At 39.8% G+C, this 24,134-nt stretch overlaps 1 protein-coding gene across 4 annotated transcripts; it reads left to right on the top strand.

Annotated features, from left to right (window-relative positions):
- The first annotated feature begins 33 nt into the window (after positions 1-33).
- On the top strand, positions 34-23,974 carry cpne3 (copine III). 4 transcript variants are annotated; one of them, XR_011676594.1, is made up of 16 exons: positions 34-274; positions 2,127-2,267; positions 2,575-2,754; positions 6,968-7,042; positions 7,125-7,196; positions 7,396-7,476; positions 8,636-8,725; positions 12,041-12,139; positions 12,220-12,366; positions 12,575-12,708; positions 13,144-13,198; positions 20,020-20,071; positions 20,160-20,293; positions 20,485-20,721; positions 21,082-21,333; positions 21,656-21,793. XR_011676594.1 is itself a non-coding variant. In XM_071415112.1 (16 exons), the coding sequence occupies exons 2-15, from the start codon at positions 2,136-2,138 to the stop codon at positions 21,217-21,219; spliced, it is 1,626 nt and encodes a 541-aa protein (XP_071271213.1). In that variant the 5' UTR covers positions 34-274; positions 2,127-2,135; the 3' UTR covers positions 21,220-21,251; positions 21,656-23,974. The 4 variants fall into 4 exon arrangements, 3 of the variants coding, with proteins under 3 accessions (XP_071271213.1, XP_071271211.1, XP_071271212.1); XM_071415112.1 differs by having other exon boundaries at positions 21,082-21,251; positions 21,656-23,974; XM_071415110.1 differs by lacking the exon at positions 21,082-21,333 and having other exon boundaries at positions 21,656-23,974.
- The last annotated feature ends 160 nt before the right edge of the window (positions 23,975-24,134 follow it).

The following is a 24,134-nucleotide window of genomic DNA, read 5'->3' as shown; positions in this document are numbered from 1 at the left end:
GACCAGTTTCTCACCGTTGCAAACCGTAGCAAAACGTTTTGCAACAAAAAAAACAAGGGTTTTAATTGGACACGTTCAGTACTCCCTCTCCATTTTGGTCCGTTTTTCTCCGTTTGTTTTCGACACAACGCAAAGTATGTATCTGGGACACACCTAAGGCGGGGTTTGGGCCGGAGGGTCCATTCGACACGGAATAGTTGTGGAACAGCTCTTGATCCGAGTAGCACACAGATTACTTCAGGGACTCAAAGTATTGTAAAGTAAGTTAATTTAGGTAAGAAACGATTTCATAAATAATACCGTGCATGGCTTGTTTATGTTTAGCTATTGCTGTGAAATTGTTTGACGCGTTGTGTTTCAGGAGCTAATAGAAACCGCTAACGTTAGCTAGCTAGAGAAACAGCTAACGTTAGCTAAGCTAGAGAAACAGCATGCTAGCCAGCTGTCAGTTACATGTCAAACCAAAACCAGGATAGAAAGACAGCAACAACTGTCATTCGATTACTGTGTCTAATATGTTATAGGTAATACCGGTATATGGCTAGGTATGTTATTAAATTAGCTAACAAGTAACATTACTCTGCTAGCTCCCACGCACCATCTACAGTATGATAAATTTGTGCTGCGTTCATAACCAAGTGGGAAGGTGGTAATTACTATTAGTTAAGTCGTAAATACTAGTTAGATGTGCTTTGAATTCGTTGAGAAACGCTAATTAGCCAATGGTCATCAAGCTGGGTCATAAACTAAAAGGTACAGCTATCATGCTTGTAAAATTAGTGTTAAAAAATTATACGAATATGTTTTACATTTAACTTCAGAAAATGCTGTAATTTAGGTCATTTTTTAAGTCGGTGATGCCAGAGGCCAGCATGTGGGAGAAGTCAGAGCTCAGGGATGATAAACGATTTTCCTTTTACAATGATTAAAAATATAAACGCAACATGTAAAGTGTTGGTTTCATGAGCTGAAATAAAATATCCCAGAAATGTTCCATACGCCCAAAAAAGCTTATTTCTCTCAAATGTTGTGCACAAATGTGTTTACATCCCTGTTAGTGAGCATTTCTCCTTTGCCAAGATGATCGATCCACCTGACATGTTTGGTATATCAAGAAGCTGATTAAACGGCGTGATCATTACTTGACTCCCGAGTGGCGCAGCGGTTTAACGCACAGCAGTCCCTGGCTTGAATCCAGGCTGCATCACATTCGGCCGTGATTGGGAGTCCCATAAAATAAAACAGGTGCACCTTGTGCTGGGGACAATAACAGGCCACTCTAAAATGTGCAATTTTGTCACAAAATGCAATGCCACAGATGTCTCAAGTTGAGGGAGTGTGCAATTGGCAAGCTGACTGCAGGATTTCCACCAGAGCTGTTGCCAGAGAATTGAATGTTAATTTCTCTACCATAAGCTGCCTCCAACATAATTTTAGAGAATTTGGCAGTACGTCCAACCGGCCTCACAACCGCAGACCACGCCAGCCTAGGACCTCCATATCTGGCTTCTTCACCTGCGGGGTCGTCTGAGGGGGTATTTCTGTCTGTAATGAAGCCATTTTCTGGGGAAAAACTCATTCTGCTTGGCTAGGCCTTGTTCCATCTAAACTGCTGTGAAATATATTTTCAATTACCAAAAATATTGTATTTTCAGCTGTTTGAATCTGGTGTAGAAAAGTAAAAGACAAAAAACGAAATTTTAAGAATGGGAAGCATAGAAATAGCGGACACAGAACAGATCTACCGCTTCTTCAACTTGCTTTCAATGAGAATGACAGATCTATAACTCACATTTAGCCCAAAAAGTTACATATTGCAGCTTTAACTCAGCTGTATTGATATAATTTTTAAAACTAAAATAAAAATAATAGCTAATGTTTCCTACTGTAGTGCGTTAACAGTCAAAATAATAGTGACGTTAGACATTTAGCTTAGCTGTCCACACCCTTGCTACTCAGGTTTATTGCCTAGCCTCACAGTTAATGTTGGTAAAGTATCTGTAATAAAAGCAAACTTTACATCAAACCTAGTTAGAAAAAACACATCTTTGGATGCTCGTATGTACAGTAGCTCACAGATTGTTTAATTTTGCCTAGGGACATTATCTGTCTCTTCTGTGTTACAGGCAGGTCCAATGGCGACACAGTGTGTGACAAAGGTGGAGCTGACTGTCTCCTGTGAGAATCTTCTGGACAAGGACATTGGCTCCAAGTCTGACCCACTGTGTGTTCTTCTCATGAACACTACTGGGTCACAGTGGTACGAGGTCAGTCACAGATTCTTGTTTGTCCAAGAAACACTGTGACATTGTTAAATGTTAACCCAACTAGGCAAAAAAACGATTTCTCCCCAAAGCCATCATCATGCAAAATTGATTAGCTTGAATCAGTATTCCGCTTCACTGTTTGGAAAAGCAGCTCAGCGTTGTAGAATGGCTAAAGTGAGCATGAACTATTTCCAGGAAGAATCTGAAATGTTGGGCCAATTCAGTATCACTTGATGTTGTTGATTAGTTTCACGAGGGTGTGAGAGTGTGTGTTTTGATTACTAATTGACTGAATTTGTGTTCGTAGGTGGGCCGCACAGAGAAGGTACAGAATTGCCTTGCGCCAAAGTTTGCCAAGAAGTTCATCGTCGATTACTACTTTGAAATAGTGCAAAAGCTGAAGTTTGGAATTTACGACATCGACAATAAAACTGTTGACCTAAGTGATGATGATTTCCTGGGAGAGCTGGAGTGTACCTTGGGACAGGTGAGGTCTTTTTCTTTCCCCTCCTCACTTAATAAAGCCCGAGAAGCCTGTGTTTGTGGGATATATTGGCACGGGTGTTGTTAGGCCAAACACCGACTTCGAGGGCATCACTTTTTATACAACGGGTTACCAACATGTTCAAATATTGATTGATATATTTTAGTTAAACTTTATTTTTATTAATTTATTCATACTATTTCATCCTTCCACGAGATATAGTCCTCACACAAATCTAGGGTTGCTACCCAAGCTGGCAAGTCGTTTGTTCTATCGGTTCGGTTGCCCGAGACGTGACCCAGTCGTTAAGTCTTTTTTAGTTCTGCATCTATCGAACCGACCCAGTCGTTCGTTCTAGATGTTCTATTGCCATACTGGCTGGCAAGATTCTTATCCCTTGCTTGCTAGCTAGCCAACTACGGCTAACTCAGTCACATCAAACAGTGCAGCTAGAATAACAACAAAGTATTTGCATTTGTTTAAGCTGTTTTCTAGAGACATTTATTTGTATATGTCTGTAGAAATGATGCTGATTCATGATTTCGACTGGCTGAGAAAAGCTGCCTGTCTGTCTCGTCCTGACTCCCACAAGTTTTATACAAATCTTTGCTATTGAAAATCAATTGCTAGTCTAAAAGAAATGGGAGATAATGTCTAGATGCTTTTTACAGTGGAAATCAAGTTTATAAATTGTCTGGCTAGGCTGATGAGACAGTGAATTGCGCAGTGAGATGGAACAGGGTAAATAGGCATTTCAACATCATAGCTTTAGCCGGTGGTAACTTGTGGAATAGACACCGGCTGGATTGCGGTTTTAACCAATCAGCGTCCAGGATTAGACCGACCCATTGTATAACTATTGATAGACTTTGCAGTAGTCTGTTTTGGTGATTCCAGTCAGTGTCCCACTGTCACTCACGTAGAGAGTTAGCATCATGCACAGTCGATACAACCCCTATGCAGACGTGCAGTGGCTGTGCAATCTGTGACTTGACACAAAAGGTTTCTTTTAACTGTTTGTTCGGGTGGCTGAACAAACAATCTGTATGGACTTTGTCTGTCTCAAGTGCATCGGTGTCAATGCAGGCAATAAGGCCTGAGGTGGTGTGGTATTCACCCCCTTGGTTTTTTCCCACATTTAGTTGCGTTACAAAGTGGGATTGAAATAGAATTAATGTAGATTTTTTTGTGTCATTGAACTACACAAAATACTCCATAATGTGAAAGTGGCAAGAACATTCTAAGAATGTTTACTAATGAATAAAAATGTAATTACTAAAATATAGTTGTTGCATAAATATTCACCCCTTTGTTTAGGCAAGCCTAAATTAGTCCAGGAGTAAAATGTGGCTTAACAAACCACATAATAAGTTACATGGACTCTGTGAAATAATAGATGTTTTACATGATTTTTGAATGACTACCCCTTCCTCTGTTCCCCATAGATACAATAAATAGTCCCTCAGTCATGTATTTCAAGCCCAGATTCAACTACAACAGCTACAATAGTTCATTGGCTGTGATTGGAGAAAACTTAGAATGGATCAACAACATTGTATTGACTCCACAATAATGACCAAAAAATGTACAGAGTAAACATATTTCAAAACTTGTATCCTGTATATTCTCTACTTTACGTGCAGATAACAGGCTACAGGTGAGGTTAGATCAACATGAGATAAAGCTGAATCGATGTCTGCAAGATCACGTAATGATCACAGGATTCTACTTAACATACATAACCGAATATAATAGCATAGTATAACGTTACTATAAGACAAAATAAACACCAAATTTTTCTCAACAGCGTGCGCCACTAGGCAAAATGCACAGGTAGGCTATGCTAATGCTACAGTTTAACACCATCTGCACTAAAATTAGCTCACTGTACATCATTCAAAACAACACTGTAGGCTACAACGACAACACTGTAACTCAAGATCAAAGTGCATATCCCCATGAAACTGATTGAGATCAAATGGCTGATTTACTATGGGTAAAACTCATTCACGATTGAATGCGGTGATGTTTGTGTCTTACAGTACTGTTATACTACGCTATTATATTTGGTTCTGTTCTGTAGAATACTGTGATCATTATGTGAGATCTTGCAGACATTGATTCAGCTTGATCTAACTTTATTAAACGACCACCATTCGCCTGAGTAGCCTGTTCTCTGCGCGTGAAGTAGAGAATACACATGTGCAGAATCTTCGGGAAGCTCTGGATCTTTTAGTCAGCTGACTAAAGATCCCCAACCTGAAAGAGTTGGATCTACAGCCATGGCCTAAAAATAATCTGGATGGAGCTAAGCACAGGCAAAATCCTAGAGGAATACCGGCGTCAGTCTGCTTTACACCAGACACTGGGAGAGGAATTCACCTTTCAGTCGGTCAATAACCTACAACACAATGCCAAATCTACATTGGAGTTGCTTGCCAAGAAGACAGTGAATGTTTGTGAGGGGCCGAGTTAGTTTTGACTTAAATCTGCTTGAAAAGATCCCCAACACCTTGACAGATAATGGGCAAATATTGCACAATCCAGGTGTGCAAAGCTCTTAAGAGACTTACCCAACATGTTTCTAATATGTATTGACTCATAGAGGAATGCTTATCTTATTAAGATATGTTAGTGTTTTATTTTTCATTAATCTTCACACAAAAAAAGACAGTATTTTGTGTTGATCGCTGACAAATCATTTTCAAACCTCTTAGACGTAACAGGGACCTGCGTGGTTCTGGTACCGGTTCCGACTGACATTTTCGCTTATAAATTGATCTATAGACACCGTAGATCAAAATGGCTTGCTTTGAGCGATAGCCCTGGTTCCCGCAGACAAACTAGTATTTTTTTCTGAGCCTGTGTTGACGTAGAATGTGAAATCTGAAACCACTTGAAGCTGGGATGTCCCTCCTACCATTTCATTTGCTCTTTTGACTGTACATAAACTCCTGGCTGAACCCTACATCACAGCCACTGACATGCCTGCAATCGTTACATCGTAACGCAGCAGGAGATAGTGGTTTCACCACAGTAGCCCATTCAGAGATCGATTTATAGCCATTAATCTAAAATAATTCATTGATTTTAAGCAAACACTTTCTGTTTGTCATAGACGGACAATATTGACATGAGATGAAAGGTGATTTCCCAGCGAGTCCAGGAAGCCAAGCTAGAGTTTTGTGAAACATTCACAGCAATAGGGGGCAAATGTTTTGATCAAGAGAGGCCTTTAGAAAATATGCAAATGCTTTCTCTAACGCTAAACATACAAATATGTATTTTACTGTTATAAGGAAGGTGAAATCTTAGTTGGTAATTTTATTATTTGATTATGCTATATTTAGAAAGCATATGTAATTTCAAGCCTTATTCATACAGTTTTTTGTTGAATAGGAAATACATCATAAAATATGAATATTTTCAAATTTGTACTATGTACTTGAGCTTGTGTCCTCAAAAGTGACTACACCTCAGCAATTTATAACTAGTTTTACCAGGAAGGTGATATTTTGACCTTTGAGTATGCAGCATTTATAGTTATGGTTTATGGCCCTCATGATAAATAATGGATGCGTAGATTACATTTTTGATTATATTTAGTTACATTTAAGTGATTAATCCCACTTTGTAACACAATGAAATTTGAAGAAATTGAAGGAGGGTGAATAATTATGAATAGGCACTGTACACAATGCAAGGCGGAGCGCCTGGATACAGCCTTCAGCCATGGTATATTGTCCACAAACCCAACATAAATAGAACCGTAAACAAGTATTTTTGCATCATACATGTGGTATATTGTCTTATATACACACAGCTGAATGCTGTTTCAGCCAATCAGCATCCAGGATTCAAACTACCTGGTTTGTAATACATTTTATAAACCGGGTACCAGTTTATAATAGTAGTAAGGCACTTCAGGGGTTTGTGGTATTTATTTTTATTTCACCTTTATTTAACCAGGTAGGCTAGTTGAGAACAAGTTCTCATTTACAACTACAACCTGGCCAAGATAAAGCAGTGTGACACAGACAACAACATACCATGGCTAATACCAAGGGCTGTATCCAGGCACTCCGCTTCGAGTCGTGCGTAAGAACAGCCGTTAGCCATGGTATATTGGCCAATGTACCACACCCCCCCGGGGCTTATTCCTTAAGTGTCCATGTACATTACAAGTGTTTCTTACGCATCAAATTGTCTTTTTCAGGTGGTGTCTAGTAGAAAGCATACTAGACCACTGGTGTTGAAGAACAACAGGCCTGCAGGAAGAGGATCCATTACAGTGAGTCATTTACAGAGATGTTTGTTGTTTATCATGTTATGTTTGTCGTTGTCTGTTTTTTTAAACTTCATTTTCTTTGTAGATAATTGCTGAAGAAATAAAAGACAACAGAGTGGTGAATTTTGAGGCTGAAGCAAGGAAACTGGACAACAAGGTATCGATACAATATTGAAGAATGTGCACCAAGCACGGGTCATCCCATGAGTGACGAATCTGTTGAAGTGATACTTGCTGCTGTGTAAAGTCAACAATTGAGGGAAATAAAGCCGAGTTGCTTGTGTCTGTTGTGTGACTGTTTATGACTTATGTTTTGACATTTTACTTTTTTAAATTTTTATTATGGCTGTTTCCAGGATTTCTTTGGGAAGTCTGATCCTTACCTGGAGTTCTACAAGCAGACAGAGACTGGATGGCAGCTGGCTCACAGAACGGAGGTACAGTACAACATAGACATATTTCTACGGAGTACAACACAGACTCTCATACGGCCCATTTCAACTGAGACTTTTTAACTGGTTTTACAACTATATACGACTTCCATCCAGTTATGCAGCACATAGTGTACTCCTGGTCTTCTTTTGCATATTGTGAATGTTAAAGGAAGTTTTATTGTCTGTGTGAAATGTGACGGCAATAACCATAGACTACGTAATATCCTGTTGCACACTAGAGATGGCACGGTTAATCGAATATCCAGATATCCTAACAGACATTAGGACCTTGTGAGTTCAATTTTGTCAACAAAGAAAAAGAGGCCTATTTTAACAAGCACACAAGGATACGACATTTGAAATGCTTAATTTAATAAAACAACAAACGTAAGAATGTAGTGTTTATGTACACCGCATTGAGCCACTGCTGCTTTAGATATCATGTGGCTTTGACAGTACGTTGTTTACAGTTGGGCATTGTAAATGTAGCCTACAGTTCTGAGGACGCACAAAGTAGTTTTATTTTCAAGCTAATTGCGTTTTACATGAAAAGGCATTTTACTATCATAGCGTATTTAGCCCTCCAACGTTTTGCTATTTTCCCCACTTCAGGGATTAGCCTGTATGCGCGCCAACGGAGGGTCCACAAGACCTGACACAGATCAATGCAAAATACTCACCAGATACCCTTTTTGAAACAATCAGTTCTTTGATAGTGAACATTGGACTGCTTTCACCTTTGCTGTTAGCCGAGGCTACCCTTAGCCAAAAACTACCGAGCTAGCACCCTGAAAACAACTGTGCGCTGTCTGCATTTTGCGTAATTCTAATTGGTCAAGAGAGTAGCGCTTTTTTTTTTACTTCGTTATTATTCAAATAGTGAAATAATTTCAAATGCCCATCAGTATTGTGCACTGTGTTCACTGACTGACACTGGAAACAGTATAACATTTGCATGGTTTCCTCCTTTTGTCTAGAAACTCATTACTCTCCTCCTATTCTTTGTCCAGATGCCTCTAATGTGATTGAACCAAATGCTATGTAGCTAATGAGTGTCTGCTCTTGTACTGTGTCCAGACACTGGTGTTGTGTTACAGATTGTGGTTAGTGGTAATGCGATACAGATAACGGTTACCATATTTGTCCCTGTGCCCTGCATAAGGTGGTGAAGAACAACCTGAACCCAACATGGAAACCCTTCAGGATCCCCCTGCAGTCTCTGTGTGGAGGAGACATGGACAAACATATAAAGGTATGCAGACCCACAACCACACCTGTACCAGTACTAACCTAACTTACACATCAGCAACTCTTACCGCACAGACACTGAACTATTCCATATCTTTTGTATTTGATTTGGGGAATGTTTTGGTGTAACACCCTTCCTGGAATTGTGTGTGGTTTGCATGATAGTAACACAGGTAAATAACCTTAAGATACGGTCACCTCCACAATTATTGGCACCATTTGATAAAAAGATAAGCAAAAAAGATTGTATAAATAATACAAATATTGAGCTATATTGTATGCAAGAAAAGGGGGGAAATTATTATTTTATACGAATACAATTGCTCAGAGAAAGATTCTGTTTAACAAGTTTTTTTTTTTTTTTTTTGCATCAAAAAGATAGGTGTCAATTATTGGCATCTACTTTGTGCTTCCTCCCCTTGCAAGGCTAACGCCACTGAACCTTTTTCTATAATGTTTTGAGATTGGAGAATTTAAAATTGATTAAATTGAAATGTTGTGTCACTGATCTACACACAATAGCCCATAATGTCAAAGTGGATTTTGTTTGTATACATTTTTTTTTATTAATTAAAAGAAATGTGAAGCTAAAATGTCTTGAGTCAATAAGAATTCAACCCATTTTGTTATTGCAAGCCTAAATAAGTTCAGGAGTAAAAATGTGCTAAGCAAATTGCATAATAATTTGTTGAGTAATAGTGGTTAACATGATTTTTTTAATGACTACCCTATCTCTGTACCCCACACATACAGATAATTGTAAGGTTCCTCAATTGAGTTGTGAATTTCAAGCACAGATTCAACCACAAAGACCAGGGATGTTTTTCAATGCCTCGCTTAGAAGGGCAGGCACCGATTTGGTAGATGTCAACAACAGCAAAAAAGCAGATGCTGAATGAATATCCCATTGAGCATGGTGAAGTTAATTACACTTTGGATGGTGTATCAATACACCCAGTCACTACAAGATACAGGCGTCCTTCCTAACTCGGTTGCCAGAGAGGAAGGAAACTGCTCAGGTATTTCACCATGATGCAATGGCGACAATGGCGATTTAAAACAGTTTAATGGTTGTGATATGAGGAAACTGAGGATGGATCAACATTTTAGTTACTCCACAATACTAACCTAAATGACAGAGAGAAAAGGAAGCCTGTACAGAATAAAAATATTCCCATATATGCATCCTGTTTGCGACAAGGCACATAAGAAATACTGGGGGGAAAATGGCTGTAAAGAAATTAACACTTTCTATTTTAGACAAAAAGTTATGTTAGGGGCAAATCCAACACATCACTGAGTACTACTCTTCACATTTTCAAGCATGGTGGTGGCTGCATTATGTTATGAGTATACTTATCATCGGCAAAGACTAGCTATGGCAGGGGTGTCAAACTCATTCCATAGAGGTCCTATTGTCTGCTGGTTTTTGGGTTTTCCCTTCAAGTAAGACCTAGACAACCAGGTGAAGGGAGTTCCTTACTAATTAGTGATCTTAATTAATCAGTTAAGTACAAGGGAGGAGCGAAGACCTGCAGACACTCGGCCCTCCGTGGAATGACTAAGATGTTTTTGGGGGGGGATAAGAAAAGGAATACAGCTAAACACAGGCAGTTTTGACTTAAATTTGCTTGAAAATGTATGGCAAGACTTGGTAATGGCTGTCTAGCAATGGTCAACATTCAACTTGACAGAGCTTGAATAATGGGCAGATATTGTACAATCCATGTGTGCAAAGCTCTTAGACTTACCAAAAAAAGACTCAGCTGTGATCGCCACCAAAGGTTCTTCTACAAAGTATTGACTGAGGGCTGTGAATACTTATGTAAATGAGGTATTTCTGTATTTCATTTTCAGTAAATTTGCTAAAACTTCTCACTTATGTTCTCACTTTTATTATGCGTTATTGTATGTAGAAAAAAAATCAAATACATTTTGAATCCAGGATGTAACACAATGTAGAATAAGTCAAGTGGTATGGATACTTTCTGAAGGCAATGTATGAAGGGCAAAAATCATTAGTTTCTTCATTTTTGAGTTCTTTGCCTTTCCTCATGGTGATGGTTGACGTTTTTTTTATATATTTTTTTTTACATGTGTGTTACCTCATTTTTATACCCCAGTTGAAACAGGAAGCCATGGTTGGCCACAATAAAGTTCCTTAAACTGAGATTAACTTGAAAAAAGTAGAATGTTAATGCAGATTTGATTATGTTTGATTTTATAAGAATCTTTAGGGGTGCCAATCATTTTGACACCTATCTTTTTTTAGATTTTTTGTATTAGTTTAACAATCTCTTTCTCTGAGCAATTGTATTAGTGTAAAATAATATAATTTCCCCAATTTTGGAGGCCATACAATATAGCTTAGTATTTGTATTATTTATTTTATAGTCTTTTTTTGTTGCTTATCTTTATCAAGGGTGCCAATAATGTTGGAGGTGACTGTACTTGCTAACGGTTTTAAACAGAGCGGGGGGGAAATAACTGCATTAACTCTCACGTTTTATAATAGATTTTAAATGGTTCTTTCTCTACTATTAGCTAAGTGGACTACTACTGTACATAATCTGTACAGCATTAGAGGGCATTGATTGATGTTGACAATTGGTGATTTTTCAGCTGTAAATACCCCTAATGCAGTCTTTTAAGGAACAACTGATACCCACACTGGAGGACATGTGAGTTACCCTCAGACCTGGGTTCAAATTTTTGGGGGTTTGATTGAGCCTGCCTGTGCCTACACTTTAAGGACTCTTTCATTGGTGTCAATGTCACAGACAAGCTCAATCGAGCAGGAAACAAATCTTATTTAAACCCAGGTCATCTACCGTCATCAGCACGGTGTGTGTGTCCAACTCCAACCTCATGTGCCTTCAGTAGAAGGGTGAAGTGACTAGTCAGTAGTGGAAGACTGGAATGGGTGGGGAACACTTACCCTGTAGTAGGCTGTATCCATCCTGTACTGATAGCCACGGATCCAGCCCTTCCATAGACATCCATATTGTCTTTGTTGGACAAATGGCGGAAATTGATGAAGCCGCCTCTGTCATCATGGCATCATCTTTTTGTTGTGCATTAGTGTTAGTTAACTTAGTGTGTGTTACCTTTGCTCTGAGTTTGGTTTGCCGTCTTGGTTTGGTGTTTTCCATTGCATGATCTTCTTGTTCACCCGCTGTCTGATTCTTACTGAGTGTGATGTGAATGATGTTTGTTTGGGGTTTGAAACCGTTTGTGTGTTCATGTTACACACCTTTTTGAGGAGTCTATTTGTGGCTTGTTGCTAACCTGTTAACTCAGACTCTATGCTCGTCCTAAGGTGGAGTGCTACGACTATGACAATGATGGATCTCATGACCTCATTGGAATCTTTGAGACCACCATGACACGTCTGCAAGAAGCATCGCGCTCCTCACCGGTGAGATGGAGTCCAAGGGTTACTCTGCGTGTGTCTGCCTGTGTGGTTCTTCTCATCCTTGCTCCTCTGTCCCTCCCCAGGCTGAGTTTGAGTGTATCAACAGTAAAAAGCAACAGAAGAAGAAGGGATACAAAAACTCTGGTGTGGTGAGTGTGAAGCTGTGTCAGGTGGTGAAGGAGTATACCTTCCTGGACTACATCATGGGAGGTTGCCAGATCAACTTCACTGTGAGTAAAGATTTCTCTCTAAATGACCTCTAGCACAGAAATGGCCCTTTCATGCTGAGTTTTTCTGTATTGTACGTCACACTTGTTTGTTTTTATTATTCATTGTCTTTCAATTTGTGTCCTATGCCTGCCAGCAAAAATGTCTTGAATAAAGTTCATTGAATTGAACTGCCACCACAATAAGCTCGGTCTGCCTCTCCATCTGTAGGTGGGTATTGACTTCACAGGGTCAAACGGTGACCCCAAGTCTCCCCAGTCTCTCCACTACATCAGTCCACAAGGGGTCAATGAATACCTGTCTGCCATCTGGTCCGTTGGCATGGTGATCCAAGACTACGACAGGTAATCTGACCTGTACTACTCCCCATATGCTACATTATATATGGTGCGGTGACTGGGAAACTCAAACCCATAATATGCTGAATTATTTATTTTCCCCATGTAAATGCAATGGTGCTGTATGTTTTTACTTGAACTGCCTGCCTCTGGAACTGTTGGATGCAAAAATACCATTCTTACCATTTATCTGGCTTTGCATTCTGTTAACCTTAGGCAATAGTTGTATGTGTGAATATTAATGATTAGGAGGAGTGTGTGTGGATTGTCATGTTTAAAGATGGAATGTGCTGATGCAGGTTAGCAAGTTAGCTCTTTAGTTAGACTGAGGTGGTTTCAATAGACAAGGTGTGAGGATATGATCCTGCCTCTTAGTTTCCATTGTGGTTGTATCATTGTTTTGAATGATAGGGAAGTATCTGACTGAAATGTTCCCTGCAGTGACAAAATGTTCCCTGCCTTTGGCTTTGGAGCACAGATCCCACCTACCTGGCAGGTAAATATGGATTTTCATATGGTGAACATCATCATCTCTTGTGGACAGATGCATGTAACAGAATGATCCAAGGAAACCCTATCACAATGCTAATAAAATTAGCACAAACTAATAGCGAAATCACATTTTGCCGCCACTGTTAGCTGAACGCTAATGAGCGAAAACGAACAAACTAATTGCAAAGACATGCAAATCCATAAACTTAAACAAGCATAGCTAGTTGCTACCGAATGTCATTTTTGGTGGGTGTGGACATTTTATGAGCGAAATTGTGCAAAAGAACAAAGTTGTGATGCATGCTTTTCTGAAGGAAGAGTAGCATGTGTACGCAGAGAAGAACGAAGGACTAAAAACCACTATTAGGAAGCACAGGGAAAAAATGGCATCCAGAGCTCTGACTTCTGGCAGATATCGTATAATGGCTATCTGATGGCAAACTTTTAGTAGTAAATTGCATGCAAGTGTAACTTCATCACCTCGTGCACCACATAACAGGGACTCGCCGGTAGATGTAGAACGCTATCGACTCAACAGCTCCCACTTTCTCCCGTTGTGATATTTACAAACACCTGACTGGCTCAGCTGTTCTAGGGAACTATGGTAAGCTTCATAATGTAATCAGTGAAATGAAGAACGCAATCTGCTTTATCTCCTAACGTATTGCACAAGTTGACAGCAGGTATTAACTGTAAAAAGTAGCTACAAATATTCAAATTTGGTGAAAAACTTCAAAGAAATAGGTTTGACGGTATTGAAAAACCATCCCGTGGCTTTTTCCAAATACCCCGGTATATGGCATATATGGAATACCGCCCAACCCTACCATGTAACTAAGAAATTTGCTGGAAAGAAAAGTATTTTTTGTTGAATAGTCATGACTGGTTCGAGATATCCGTCGTAAAATGACAGTGGAGAAGGATATCATTGCTACTTAACACAGATCCAAGTTCAGTTTTGAGATCCAATGGTGTCATTAGTGTAGGGTTAGCTGGACATTTCTGATTGGTCTTGGAACTGTGACAACTGTCAGCCTCTCCCTGCTTGACTAAGTTGGATATTTGGTGATTTTGCCAACACAGCCAGATATGTTCACAATCTTTAACCCTTAACTTTGTTTAAACAATTGTATTTGTTGATTTAAATCAGACTTTATTAATGCAATGAGTAATCCAGGAATGTCAAGTTAATTGACACAAGAAAAATAGCAACTCTACAGGGCACAATGACTAAAATGAAAGGCTAAATTAATTCCGGACACAAAGGATCCGCGGAGCTCTACCTTCTCACCAATCTATTAGGCAAGGTTTTAGTTCTGGGTTTCTGGGATTGTGAACATCGCGATCCCGCATTAAATGATGTTCAGTTTATAAAGGCTTCATAAAGCCATAATGCCTTTATAAGCACTACATGTGTTAGAAAGCATCTGTCATGTGGCGTAATCACCGATGTCGAATGTGACATAACCCACTGTCAAATATGATATAAGCACATGCTTTATAAAGGGTTGCATGTTGTGCTAAAGGGTGGCATACGCTCTGAAGTGATGTGCTGTCACATTACACCTAATCTCATTCCCAGACACTTCTACCCAAATGCCCGGAAGGTCTGGTGGACCAATGCATCAAACTTGGCCTTCACTAGTTAGGGTTAGGTTTAAACACTTAATTTAAAGTCAGACCCATTTGGTAATTTTATAACACATACATACATTTCTTGTATCATGACCCTCGTGTTTTTTTACATTGGATAAAAGTAGAAACTCAGAGCTAGAAAATGGTATATCACACACTACAGTTGATGAACAATGGGAAAGTAATTCTGCTTTGAAAGTTGAAAAACTTGTAACCCCACTTTTGAGAAAATTGCCATTGAACGTTTTGGTACACCTACTAGAGAGCTTTTCTCTACACCCATTCAGCATTGTTCACACCCTCTTAAGCTTTAGCCCCACCCATCTCTTTAAGGATTCACATGTGAGGCCATGTGCTAAACAGAGTGAGCACGGTACTAAACAACCAAAGATTTCAAGACTAAAGGCTGGCTTATACTACGTCTATTGACATGTCTGTAGACAGTTGTCGCAGTGACATCATGAACATTCTGTTGTCGTTATGAAAAAGTATAAACCCAAAAACGACAGGCTGCATGACATCAGCAGCCTGGTGGTCCAAAATAGCGTCGTGTATTTTAACAACCAACCCATCTGTTTAAAAATGTATTTAGTAAATGTCAATCTAGCAACTAAAAGCAACTTTCTAAACAATGTTTTGGTTCGTTTCTTGCTTGTTAGCCAGTTAACGTTAAGTTCGCTGGCTAGCCAGTTCAAATAATGACCATATCATAGCTGACAATGTCTTAAATTGAGATCATTTGTATTCATTATTGCAGAAAATAACCTCACAACAAGATTATTATTTACAAGTTAACGGCGAGCTAATTACCGACAATAGCTTACAGTTGTGAGTGCAATGAAATAAAAGCAGGGCATTCTACCGGAGAATTTTTGAACTTGGACACTGTCTCGTTGGCCTAACGTTATATCCTAATTTGACTTTGTTGCAGGTCATGTTCTTCACATTACCGTCTCTGGTAAACACACATAAAATCTAAGTTTATTTGTCACATGCACAGGATACAGAAGGTGTAAACGGTACAGTGAAATGGTTACTTGCATAATGGAGTCTTTTGTTTAATCCCAAATTATAACGTTACTACCATGCATGAATCTGCAGGTAGCTAAAGCGAACCAACTAGGTTTAATGTTAGCTAGCTAGCTAACATTAGGCTATAACTAGTAACGCAAATGGCTTTCTGAGATACTAATAATGTTAGCTACTACACAGATCCTACTCGTAACTTTAGTTAGCAAGCCAGCCAGTTCATGATAGCTAGCTAGCTAACAGTATGCTTTAACTTGCAATGAAAATGATTTTGACAAAATTAGAAACGTATAATATCAGAAAATGTTGCTAGTGAGACTCTCTTACCTGTATACATGGATGAGCGCTTCTCCCTCTGTCACAGATGCCATGGTTTCCCTTAGTTTGAAGATATAGTCCAGAGACGGGTGTTTTATACAACAGCCTTCTGTGTGTTCTCATTTCGACTCCCTACGCATATTTTCAAACGCCAGAATTTTCTCCATCTCCTTAGCTATCATACTCTGCTTCCACTGGGCATTCCACTGATTTCAAAACTCAGACTTTCAGAAAGTGGAGAGCATTAGCAACACTTTTCAGGTCTTCTTTCATAAAAGCAGCGTTAGAAAGGATGACCTGAGCAGCTCATGTTACAGAGAAGTGTGCTACATGGCAGACCAATCTGAACTCATCATGTCCAGCCAATAATGGCTAGTGGGAAGGTTCCTGACTTTTTCTGTGGCTAAACCAACTAGGCTTGTATTATAACAATTTTATTTCTATTTACAGATGGCATAAACATTTGTTATTTAGGCACATGAAAGTTCCTGTTTAGTAGTGATGTGTGACATGCCCCTAGTTTCCTGAAACGAGTCATTAACTATTAAGGTCAGACACCTTTGGTCATTCATAACACATACAATAAGGCTTAATGATTTAAACACAAATGTATTAACACTTAGGGAATTAGCACTAACAGCTGAAACAAATAATCATTAGACATGTTTAAACCATACATAATTTATTTGTACATTTTTGAAACATTAACTATTAAGGTCAGACACCTTTGGTCATTCATAACACATACAATAAGGCTTAATGATTTAAACACAAATGTATTAACACTTAGGGAAATAGCACTAACAGCTGAAACAAATAATCATTAGACATGTTTAAACCATACATAATTTATTTGTACATTTTTGAAACAATACAAACACATTAAGTTTCAAAATGTCCAGCAATGTAATTACATTAAACATTACACGGGGCTGTGAATAGTGTAGCTTGTCCCTGAGCTGGCGGACGAATGGTTCTTGCCGCTCTTCCTGCTGGAGGTACTGCATGTTGGTTCCAACCTTAAAGGTACATCTAAGAGGGTTAGCAGGCCTGTTAGGATATTCCTTTTTCACACCATCTGGATAAAGGGAAGATTGTGAACTCCATTCAATTCATATTATTGTATTCCTCTTTCATTTACAATTCTCCTGATGTGACATGGCTGTATCGAGGGGGATTTAAATTTATCTGAGCCTGCTAGCTAGCACAATTTAATCTAGCTGCTGTGATGTCCCCGAAATGAATTGAAATGACGACTGAGCTAGCTACAGTATGTAATTTAACTCAACACTTAACTACTACAGTACAAACTAATTTAAATGTAAAAAATAAAGCTTAACTTGTTTTTCACTGTCCAGTGGCAGCACAAGCAGGGCATTTGTTTTGCGAACTTATCACATGATCAGCGTCTCGTCAGCAACACTAAAAAAGTACTGCCTGATCACGAATTTTCAGAAATGTTCTAAATAAATGTCCCCCACGTAATAGTAGAAAAGTGTCAACCATTCATGATATATGAAAAATAATTGTCTACAATTTAACAATGATTCATATTTGTTCATATTTAAGTGACATTTGCATTCAATCTGGGGTTTAAAACCTGTTCCATGGTCAAGTTAATGCACACAATGCGAATCACTGTATATGAAATACATATTTGCTTAGAGCAAGAACCATTCTCGGTACAGCAGTAAAGGTATTTTAGGGAATGCTCAGTAGGGTCTGTACAATGCATATATGATGTCATTTCATGGGGCACTGAATAATACAGAGTGTTGCTGGCCTTTTACTCCACCCATTTCCATTGGTGGCCGAATCACATACAGTTGAAGTCGGAAGTTTACATACACATAGGTTGGAGTCATTAAAACTCGTTTTTCAACCACTCCACAAATTTCTTGTTAATTAACAAACTATAGTTTTGGCAAGTCAGTTAGGACATCTACTTTGTGCATGACACAAGTAATTTTTCCAACAATTGTTTACAGACAGATTATTTCACTTATAATTCACTGTATCACAATTCCAGTGGGTCAGACGTTTACATCCTTGGGAGCAATTTCCAAACGCCTGAAGGTACCACGTACATCTGTACAAACAATAGTACGCAAGTATAAACACCATGGGACCCCTCAGCCGTCATACCGCTCAGGAAGGAGACGCGTTCTGTCTCCTAGAGATGAACGTACTTTGGTGCGAAAAGAGCAAATCAATCCCAGAACAACAGCAAAGGACCTTGTGAAGATGCTGGAGGAAACGGGTACTAAAGTATCTATATCCACAGTAAAACGAGTCCTATATCGACATAACCTGAAAGGCCGCTCAGCAAGGAAGAAGCCACTGCTCCAAAACCGCCGTTAAAAAGCCAGACTACAGTTTGCAACTGTACATGGGGACAAAGATCGTACTTTTTTGGAGAAATGTCCTCTTGTCTGATAAAAAAAAATAGAACTGTTTGGCCATAATGACCATCGTTATGTTTGGAGGGAAAAGGGGAAAGCTTGCAAGCCGAAGATCACCATCCCAACCGTGAAGCACGGGGGTGGCAGCGTCATGTTGTGGTGGTGCTTTGCTGCAAGAGGGACTGGTGCACTTCAAAAAATAGATGGCATCATGAGGCAGGAAAATGATGTGGATATATGGGAGCAACATATCAAGACATCAGTCAGGAAGTTAAGGCTTGGTCGCAAATGGGTCTTCCAAATGGACAATGACCCCAAGCATGCTTCCAAGTTCTGGCAAAATGGCTTAAGGACAACAGTCAAGGTATTGGAGTGGCCATCACAAAACCCAGACCTCAATCCTATCCACTTGAAAATATGTGAGCAGAACTGAAAAAGTGTGTGTGAGCAAGGAGGCCAACAAACCTGACTCAGTTAATTACATTTTACATTTTAGTCATTTAGCAGACGCTCTTATCCAGAGCGACTTACAGTAGAGTGCATACATTTTATTACATTTTTTTTTTTTTTTTACATACTGAGACAAGGATATCCCTACCGGCCAAACCCTCCCTACCGGCCAAACCCTCCCTAACCCGGACGACGCTATGCCAATTGTGCGTCGCCCCACGGATCTCCCGGTTGCGGCCGGCTGCGATAGAGCCTGGGCGCGAACCCAGCCCAGCCTGGGCGCGAACCCAGAGACTCTGGTGGCGCAGCTAGCACTGCGATGCAGTGCCCTAGACCACTGCGCCACCCGGGAGATTTTAATCCAGCTCTGTCAGGAGGAATGGGCCAAAATTCACCCAACTTATTATTGGAAGCTTGTGGTAGGCTAGCCAAAAAGTTTGCCCCCAGTTAAACAATTTAATGGCAATGCTACCAAATACTAATTGAGTGTATGTAAACTTCTGACCCACTGGGAATGTGATGAAAGCAATAAAAGCTGAAATAATAAATCACTCTCTACTATTATTCTGACATTTCACATTCTTAAAATAAAGTGGTGATCCTAACTGACCTAAAACAGGGAATTTTTACTAGGATTAAATGTCAGGAATTGGGAAAAACTGAGTTTAAATGTATTTTGCCTAGGTGTATGTAAACTTCCGACTTCAACTGTATATATAAGGCCTTTTTTAAGCGGTGCTTATGCCACCTTTTGTAAAGCATAGGTTTGTCATATTTGACAGTGGGTTGTGTCACAGTTATGCCACATTTTTGAAACCTTTATAAAGCATGACATACAGTTATAGATTTAACACATTTATGTAGCGGTTATGAAGGCTTTATGGAGCCTTTATAAGCTGAACGTCATTTCAATCGGAACCATTTGGGTCTACAAGTATTATTTCTAGCAGAAATTCTCATAAAAATGTTCTGGGTGTATTGTGTTTTACAGGTTTCTCATGAGTTCCCTCTCAATTTCAACCCTGCAAATCCATTCTGTGCAGGTATGTGTGCAGACAGGTTTTGAAGGAAACAGTTATAATATGGTAATATAGGGTTTGGGAGTTTTTCAGTTTGTGTGTGCGTCTACAGGTATCGAGGGTGTAGTGGAGGCCTACAGAGTGTGTCTTCCCCAGGTGAAGCTCTACGGTCCCACTAACTTCTCTCCCATCATCAACAATGTAGCCCGCTCCGCTATGCAGGCTACCCAGCAGAAAACTGCCTCTGTGAGTAGCTATAGTATGCTACATACTGTACTGCCTCTGTCTGTACTGTAAGGTTTTCCAGCACACAGATTTGACCTACTACAGTAGCTATGTTGGTCTACTGTACTTCAAACAACATGTATGCATGTTGCTTAGGATTCCAACCTCAAATAGCCTAATTCATACTCCTCATCCTCTTCTCCTCCTCCAAGCAATACTTTGTCCTCCTGATCATAACGGACGGCGTGATCACGGATCTGGACCAGACACGCTCCGCCATCGTTAACGCCTCCCGTCTGCCCATGTCCATTATCATCATCGGTGTGGGAGGGGCCGACTTCACCGCCATGGAGTTCCTGGACGGTGACGACGGGCGGCTCAGAGCGCCAACGGGAGAGACTGCTGCACGGGACATCGTCCAGTTCGTCCCCTTCAGACAGTTCCAGAACGTGAGTAGATCGTCAAGCTGCTCTGCTCTCTGGAAAGGCTTGGATGATGGTATCCATATGTTTCTACAACGTTGTTTATAGGATGACTGAGGTGTTGATACCATAGAAAATTGTCCACAATTATGGCATCATTGACTTGAGTGGGAATCCTGTTCTGCTCATTCTAGGTCTGTGGGTGTAGTCTGTCTCCTGTGCACTGACTAACTGCCTGCTTTAACTAAGGCCACCCAGCAAAAACATCTCCTTTCCAATCATCATGGATCCTCAATTGCTGAAATCTGCATCACTTCAACGATCCCCCCCAACCCTTAGAGCCTCTCCCACCCAGCATTGTTACTGTACCTTCTCATCTTGTTTCAGGCACCCAGGGAAGCTCTTGCTCAAAGCGTACTGGCAGAGTTGCCTGGACAAGTGGTGTCCTACTTCAGTATACACAAACTGAAGCCTCCCCATGACCCTGAGTCCCAGCCCTCAGCCCCGTCAGCCTCAGCCCTATGAGTCCCAGCCTCAGCCCAGTACTTCGTAGAAATGTAGGGATACATCCCCCAAATGCTTCAGCTACTTCCCATTGGCTTCTTCAACCCAACCCCTGCCTGTGTGCTTGCTTCCATGGTACGCCTGTCCTAGCTACTAGCTAGCTTAGAATAGTCGTAGAGCATGGCTGCTTGCAGGGCTCACCCAGCCCTATTTTTGTCATTGGTGATTTTGTATGAAAATAAAAGTACAAGGGACTTGAATAAATGAAAGTAGTCCTATTCAATGCATTGTTCTGCTCACGCCTGTATTGTCAGCCTGGTATTTAATCATTGTCAAAATGCCTGCCCTATATGATCAGTTGTCACAAATAGATACTCATTTTCTCAAACGTTTTTTATTCCCACTCTGCATTTTCCTTTACTTTCTCCATTACCCACTCTTTTCTTTCCATCTCCAGTCTCCTAAAGAAGCTCTGGCCCAGTCTGTGTTGGCTGAAGTCCCTGGTCAGGTGGTCACCTACTTCAACATGAACAAGCTGAGTCCTCCCAACACTGACACGCCCCCTGCCCCCGTCCCTACACCGCCAGCTACCGCAGACATGCCCACCCTCACCTCCTAGTGCCCAGGAGAGGAACCAACCCCAGTACCCAGCACCAACCCATCCCCACCTGACCGAAGACAAAGTACACTGTCAGGATGAGTAGACAGTCGCTCATCTCAGTAGCTACCATAAGCACACTCTGCTATTTATCATTGTGTCAAAGGGATCATGACAGGTATACAAAGCTCTAGCCATTACTAACTAGCATGTGTCAGGTTGAATTGAGCAGGATGGAAGTTTTGTATGAGGAAATTCTACAAAACACTGCATGTGTACTTACAGCAACCAACAACACATTGGTTCAGTCTGGCTTGTTCCCAATCTCCGTCAGCAGGCCAGTCCCAGAAGCATGTGTACATATACCCATATGCACAGTGTCTAGTGAAAGTCTACACATCCCTTGCACAGATGTCACATTTTGCTGCCTTACAATTTAATCTCTTTTTAGATTTAGATTTATTTCTTCCTACGATATGTATTGCGATTTGAAGTTCCAAACATATTGCTCACTATATGTCTGCTGAACGCATGATACATTTTTTGTTTGTTGATCAGTCATGGAAAGGAAAGTTAGCTTTACTATTTAAAAAGATGGAGAACAAGCTATATAGGATGAAAAATACAGGCGTTTTGGCGCAGGTACAGCCGACTAGCCAAACAATTTTAATAATTTTTTTACAAATCAATACTTGTCAAAGTATCGATATAATATTATGACATGTAACTATCAATTACTGCCCCATCACTACTTTAATTGCTGCCAAAGGTGCTTCCACCAAGTATTAACTCTGGGGTGTACATTTTTTGCAATTCATTTTGACAATTTTCTTTACTTCATTCAATTTGAAAATGTGGAGCAGGCTGTTTAGATCAGTATGAAAAAAACATCTAATGAAATCCCTTTTAAAGATGTAAAATGTGACAACTGTGGAAGGGGCGTGTAGACTCACTAGGCAATGTATATATCTTTTTTAAGTAGCCTAATGCTTCTTAGTTGCTCCTATTTTATACTGTTTTGCCATTTTTAGTAGACACTTAACCATAATTGCTCCTGTAAGTTGCTCTGGATAAGTGCCTTGCTCAACGACATATTTTTCACCTAGTCAGCTCGGGATTCGAACCAGTAACCTTAGTTACTGGCCCAACGCTCTTAACCGCTAGGCTACCTGCCACCCTATTTCACTATAAACCTTGCTTCATCAGTTTTTTTTATAGTTTGGTACATTTGTATATTTTTACTACGTTTAATGCTCAGTAATCAAGCTGTGAGTAGCATTATATCTTCAGTAATTATCCAGTCCTCAAATTTTGAGGTAAATTTTGTTTATTCAAACAGGCTAAATTCATGCTTCTTTTTAAGTGATGGTTTTTAAACTGACGGCTTAGCAAATTGGATATTGTGTTGTGAATGCAGCTTTTGAGTGAATGACATTCATAGTGTATTAATCGTTCCACTCCAGAATAAGGATGATTTCTGGATGTTTGTGTATTGAGTCGCTATAGAGCGCTCGCTTTTCTTCCTCTTGTGCCAATTATGCTTGCAGAGCCACTTTATGGACTAGCTTGCAGAGTTCCTATTCCATTTGAGCATAAATAATTGAATTCAATTATGACCATATTCATTATGTAAATGTCAGCTTTAGCTCAGAGTATACATTTTGTGTTAATATAGGTAATATTGATAAACAATTTACTTTATTTAACCTCTCCTTCCCCACTGATAATTGATCAGGTTTAAACTGGATTAGTTATTTTGTCATTCATAATTGTTTATGGGTTCCTAAAAATTGAGGGCCTCATATTATAGATACTACTACAGTATAGTAAGTAACACAATCAAATGGTTCTTTCTGCTCTTCCATTTTATGTCAATGTTCTATATTATATACTGGGTGGTTCGAGCCCTGAATGCTGATTAGCTTAAAGAAGTGGTATATCAGACCGAATACCATGGGTATGACAAAAAAAGTACTTTTACTGATCTAACTAGTTTCGTAACCAGTTGCGTCGTGTATAAGAGCAGCCTGTAGCCATATACCACACCCTCTCTGGCCTTACTGCTTAAGTATACTCATGTGTGCCTTGTGCCATTAAAGCTGTTTTCCCCCCAAAGGAATTGAGCATATTTCTAATATTGTATGATGATCACAAGTAAACGTTGTTTATCTACCACAATGTGTGTCTCATCCTTCTTAGGGGAAAAAAAAAAAGTTTGCTTCAACTTGTTTTTTTAATGTTACATTGATTCCATAGGATTCTAAGGCTGCGTTTACACAGGCAGCTCAATCCTTAATTTCATTAATTGGTCTTTTGACCAATCAGATCAAAAAAATAT

This window comes from Salvelinus alpinus, chromosome 8 (assembly GCF_045679555.1).
Source record: "Salvelinus alpinus chromosome 8, SLU_Salpinus.1, whole genome shotgun sequence".
NCBI classification, from domain to species: domain Eukaryota; kingdom Metazoa; phylum Chordata; class Actinopteri; order Salmoniformes; family Salmonidae; genus Salvelinus; species Salvelinus alpinus.
This window is presented reverse-complemented; position numbering and strand designations above follow the sequence as displayed.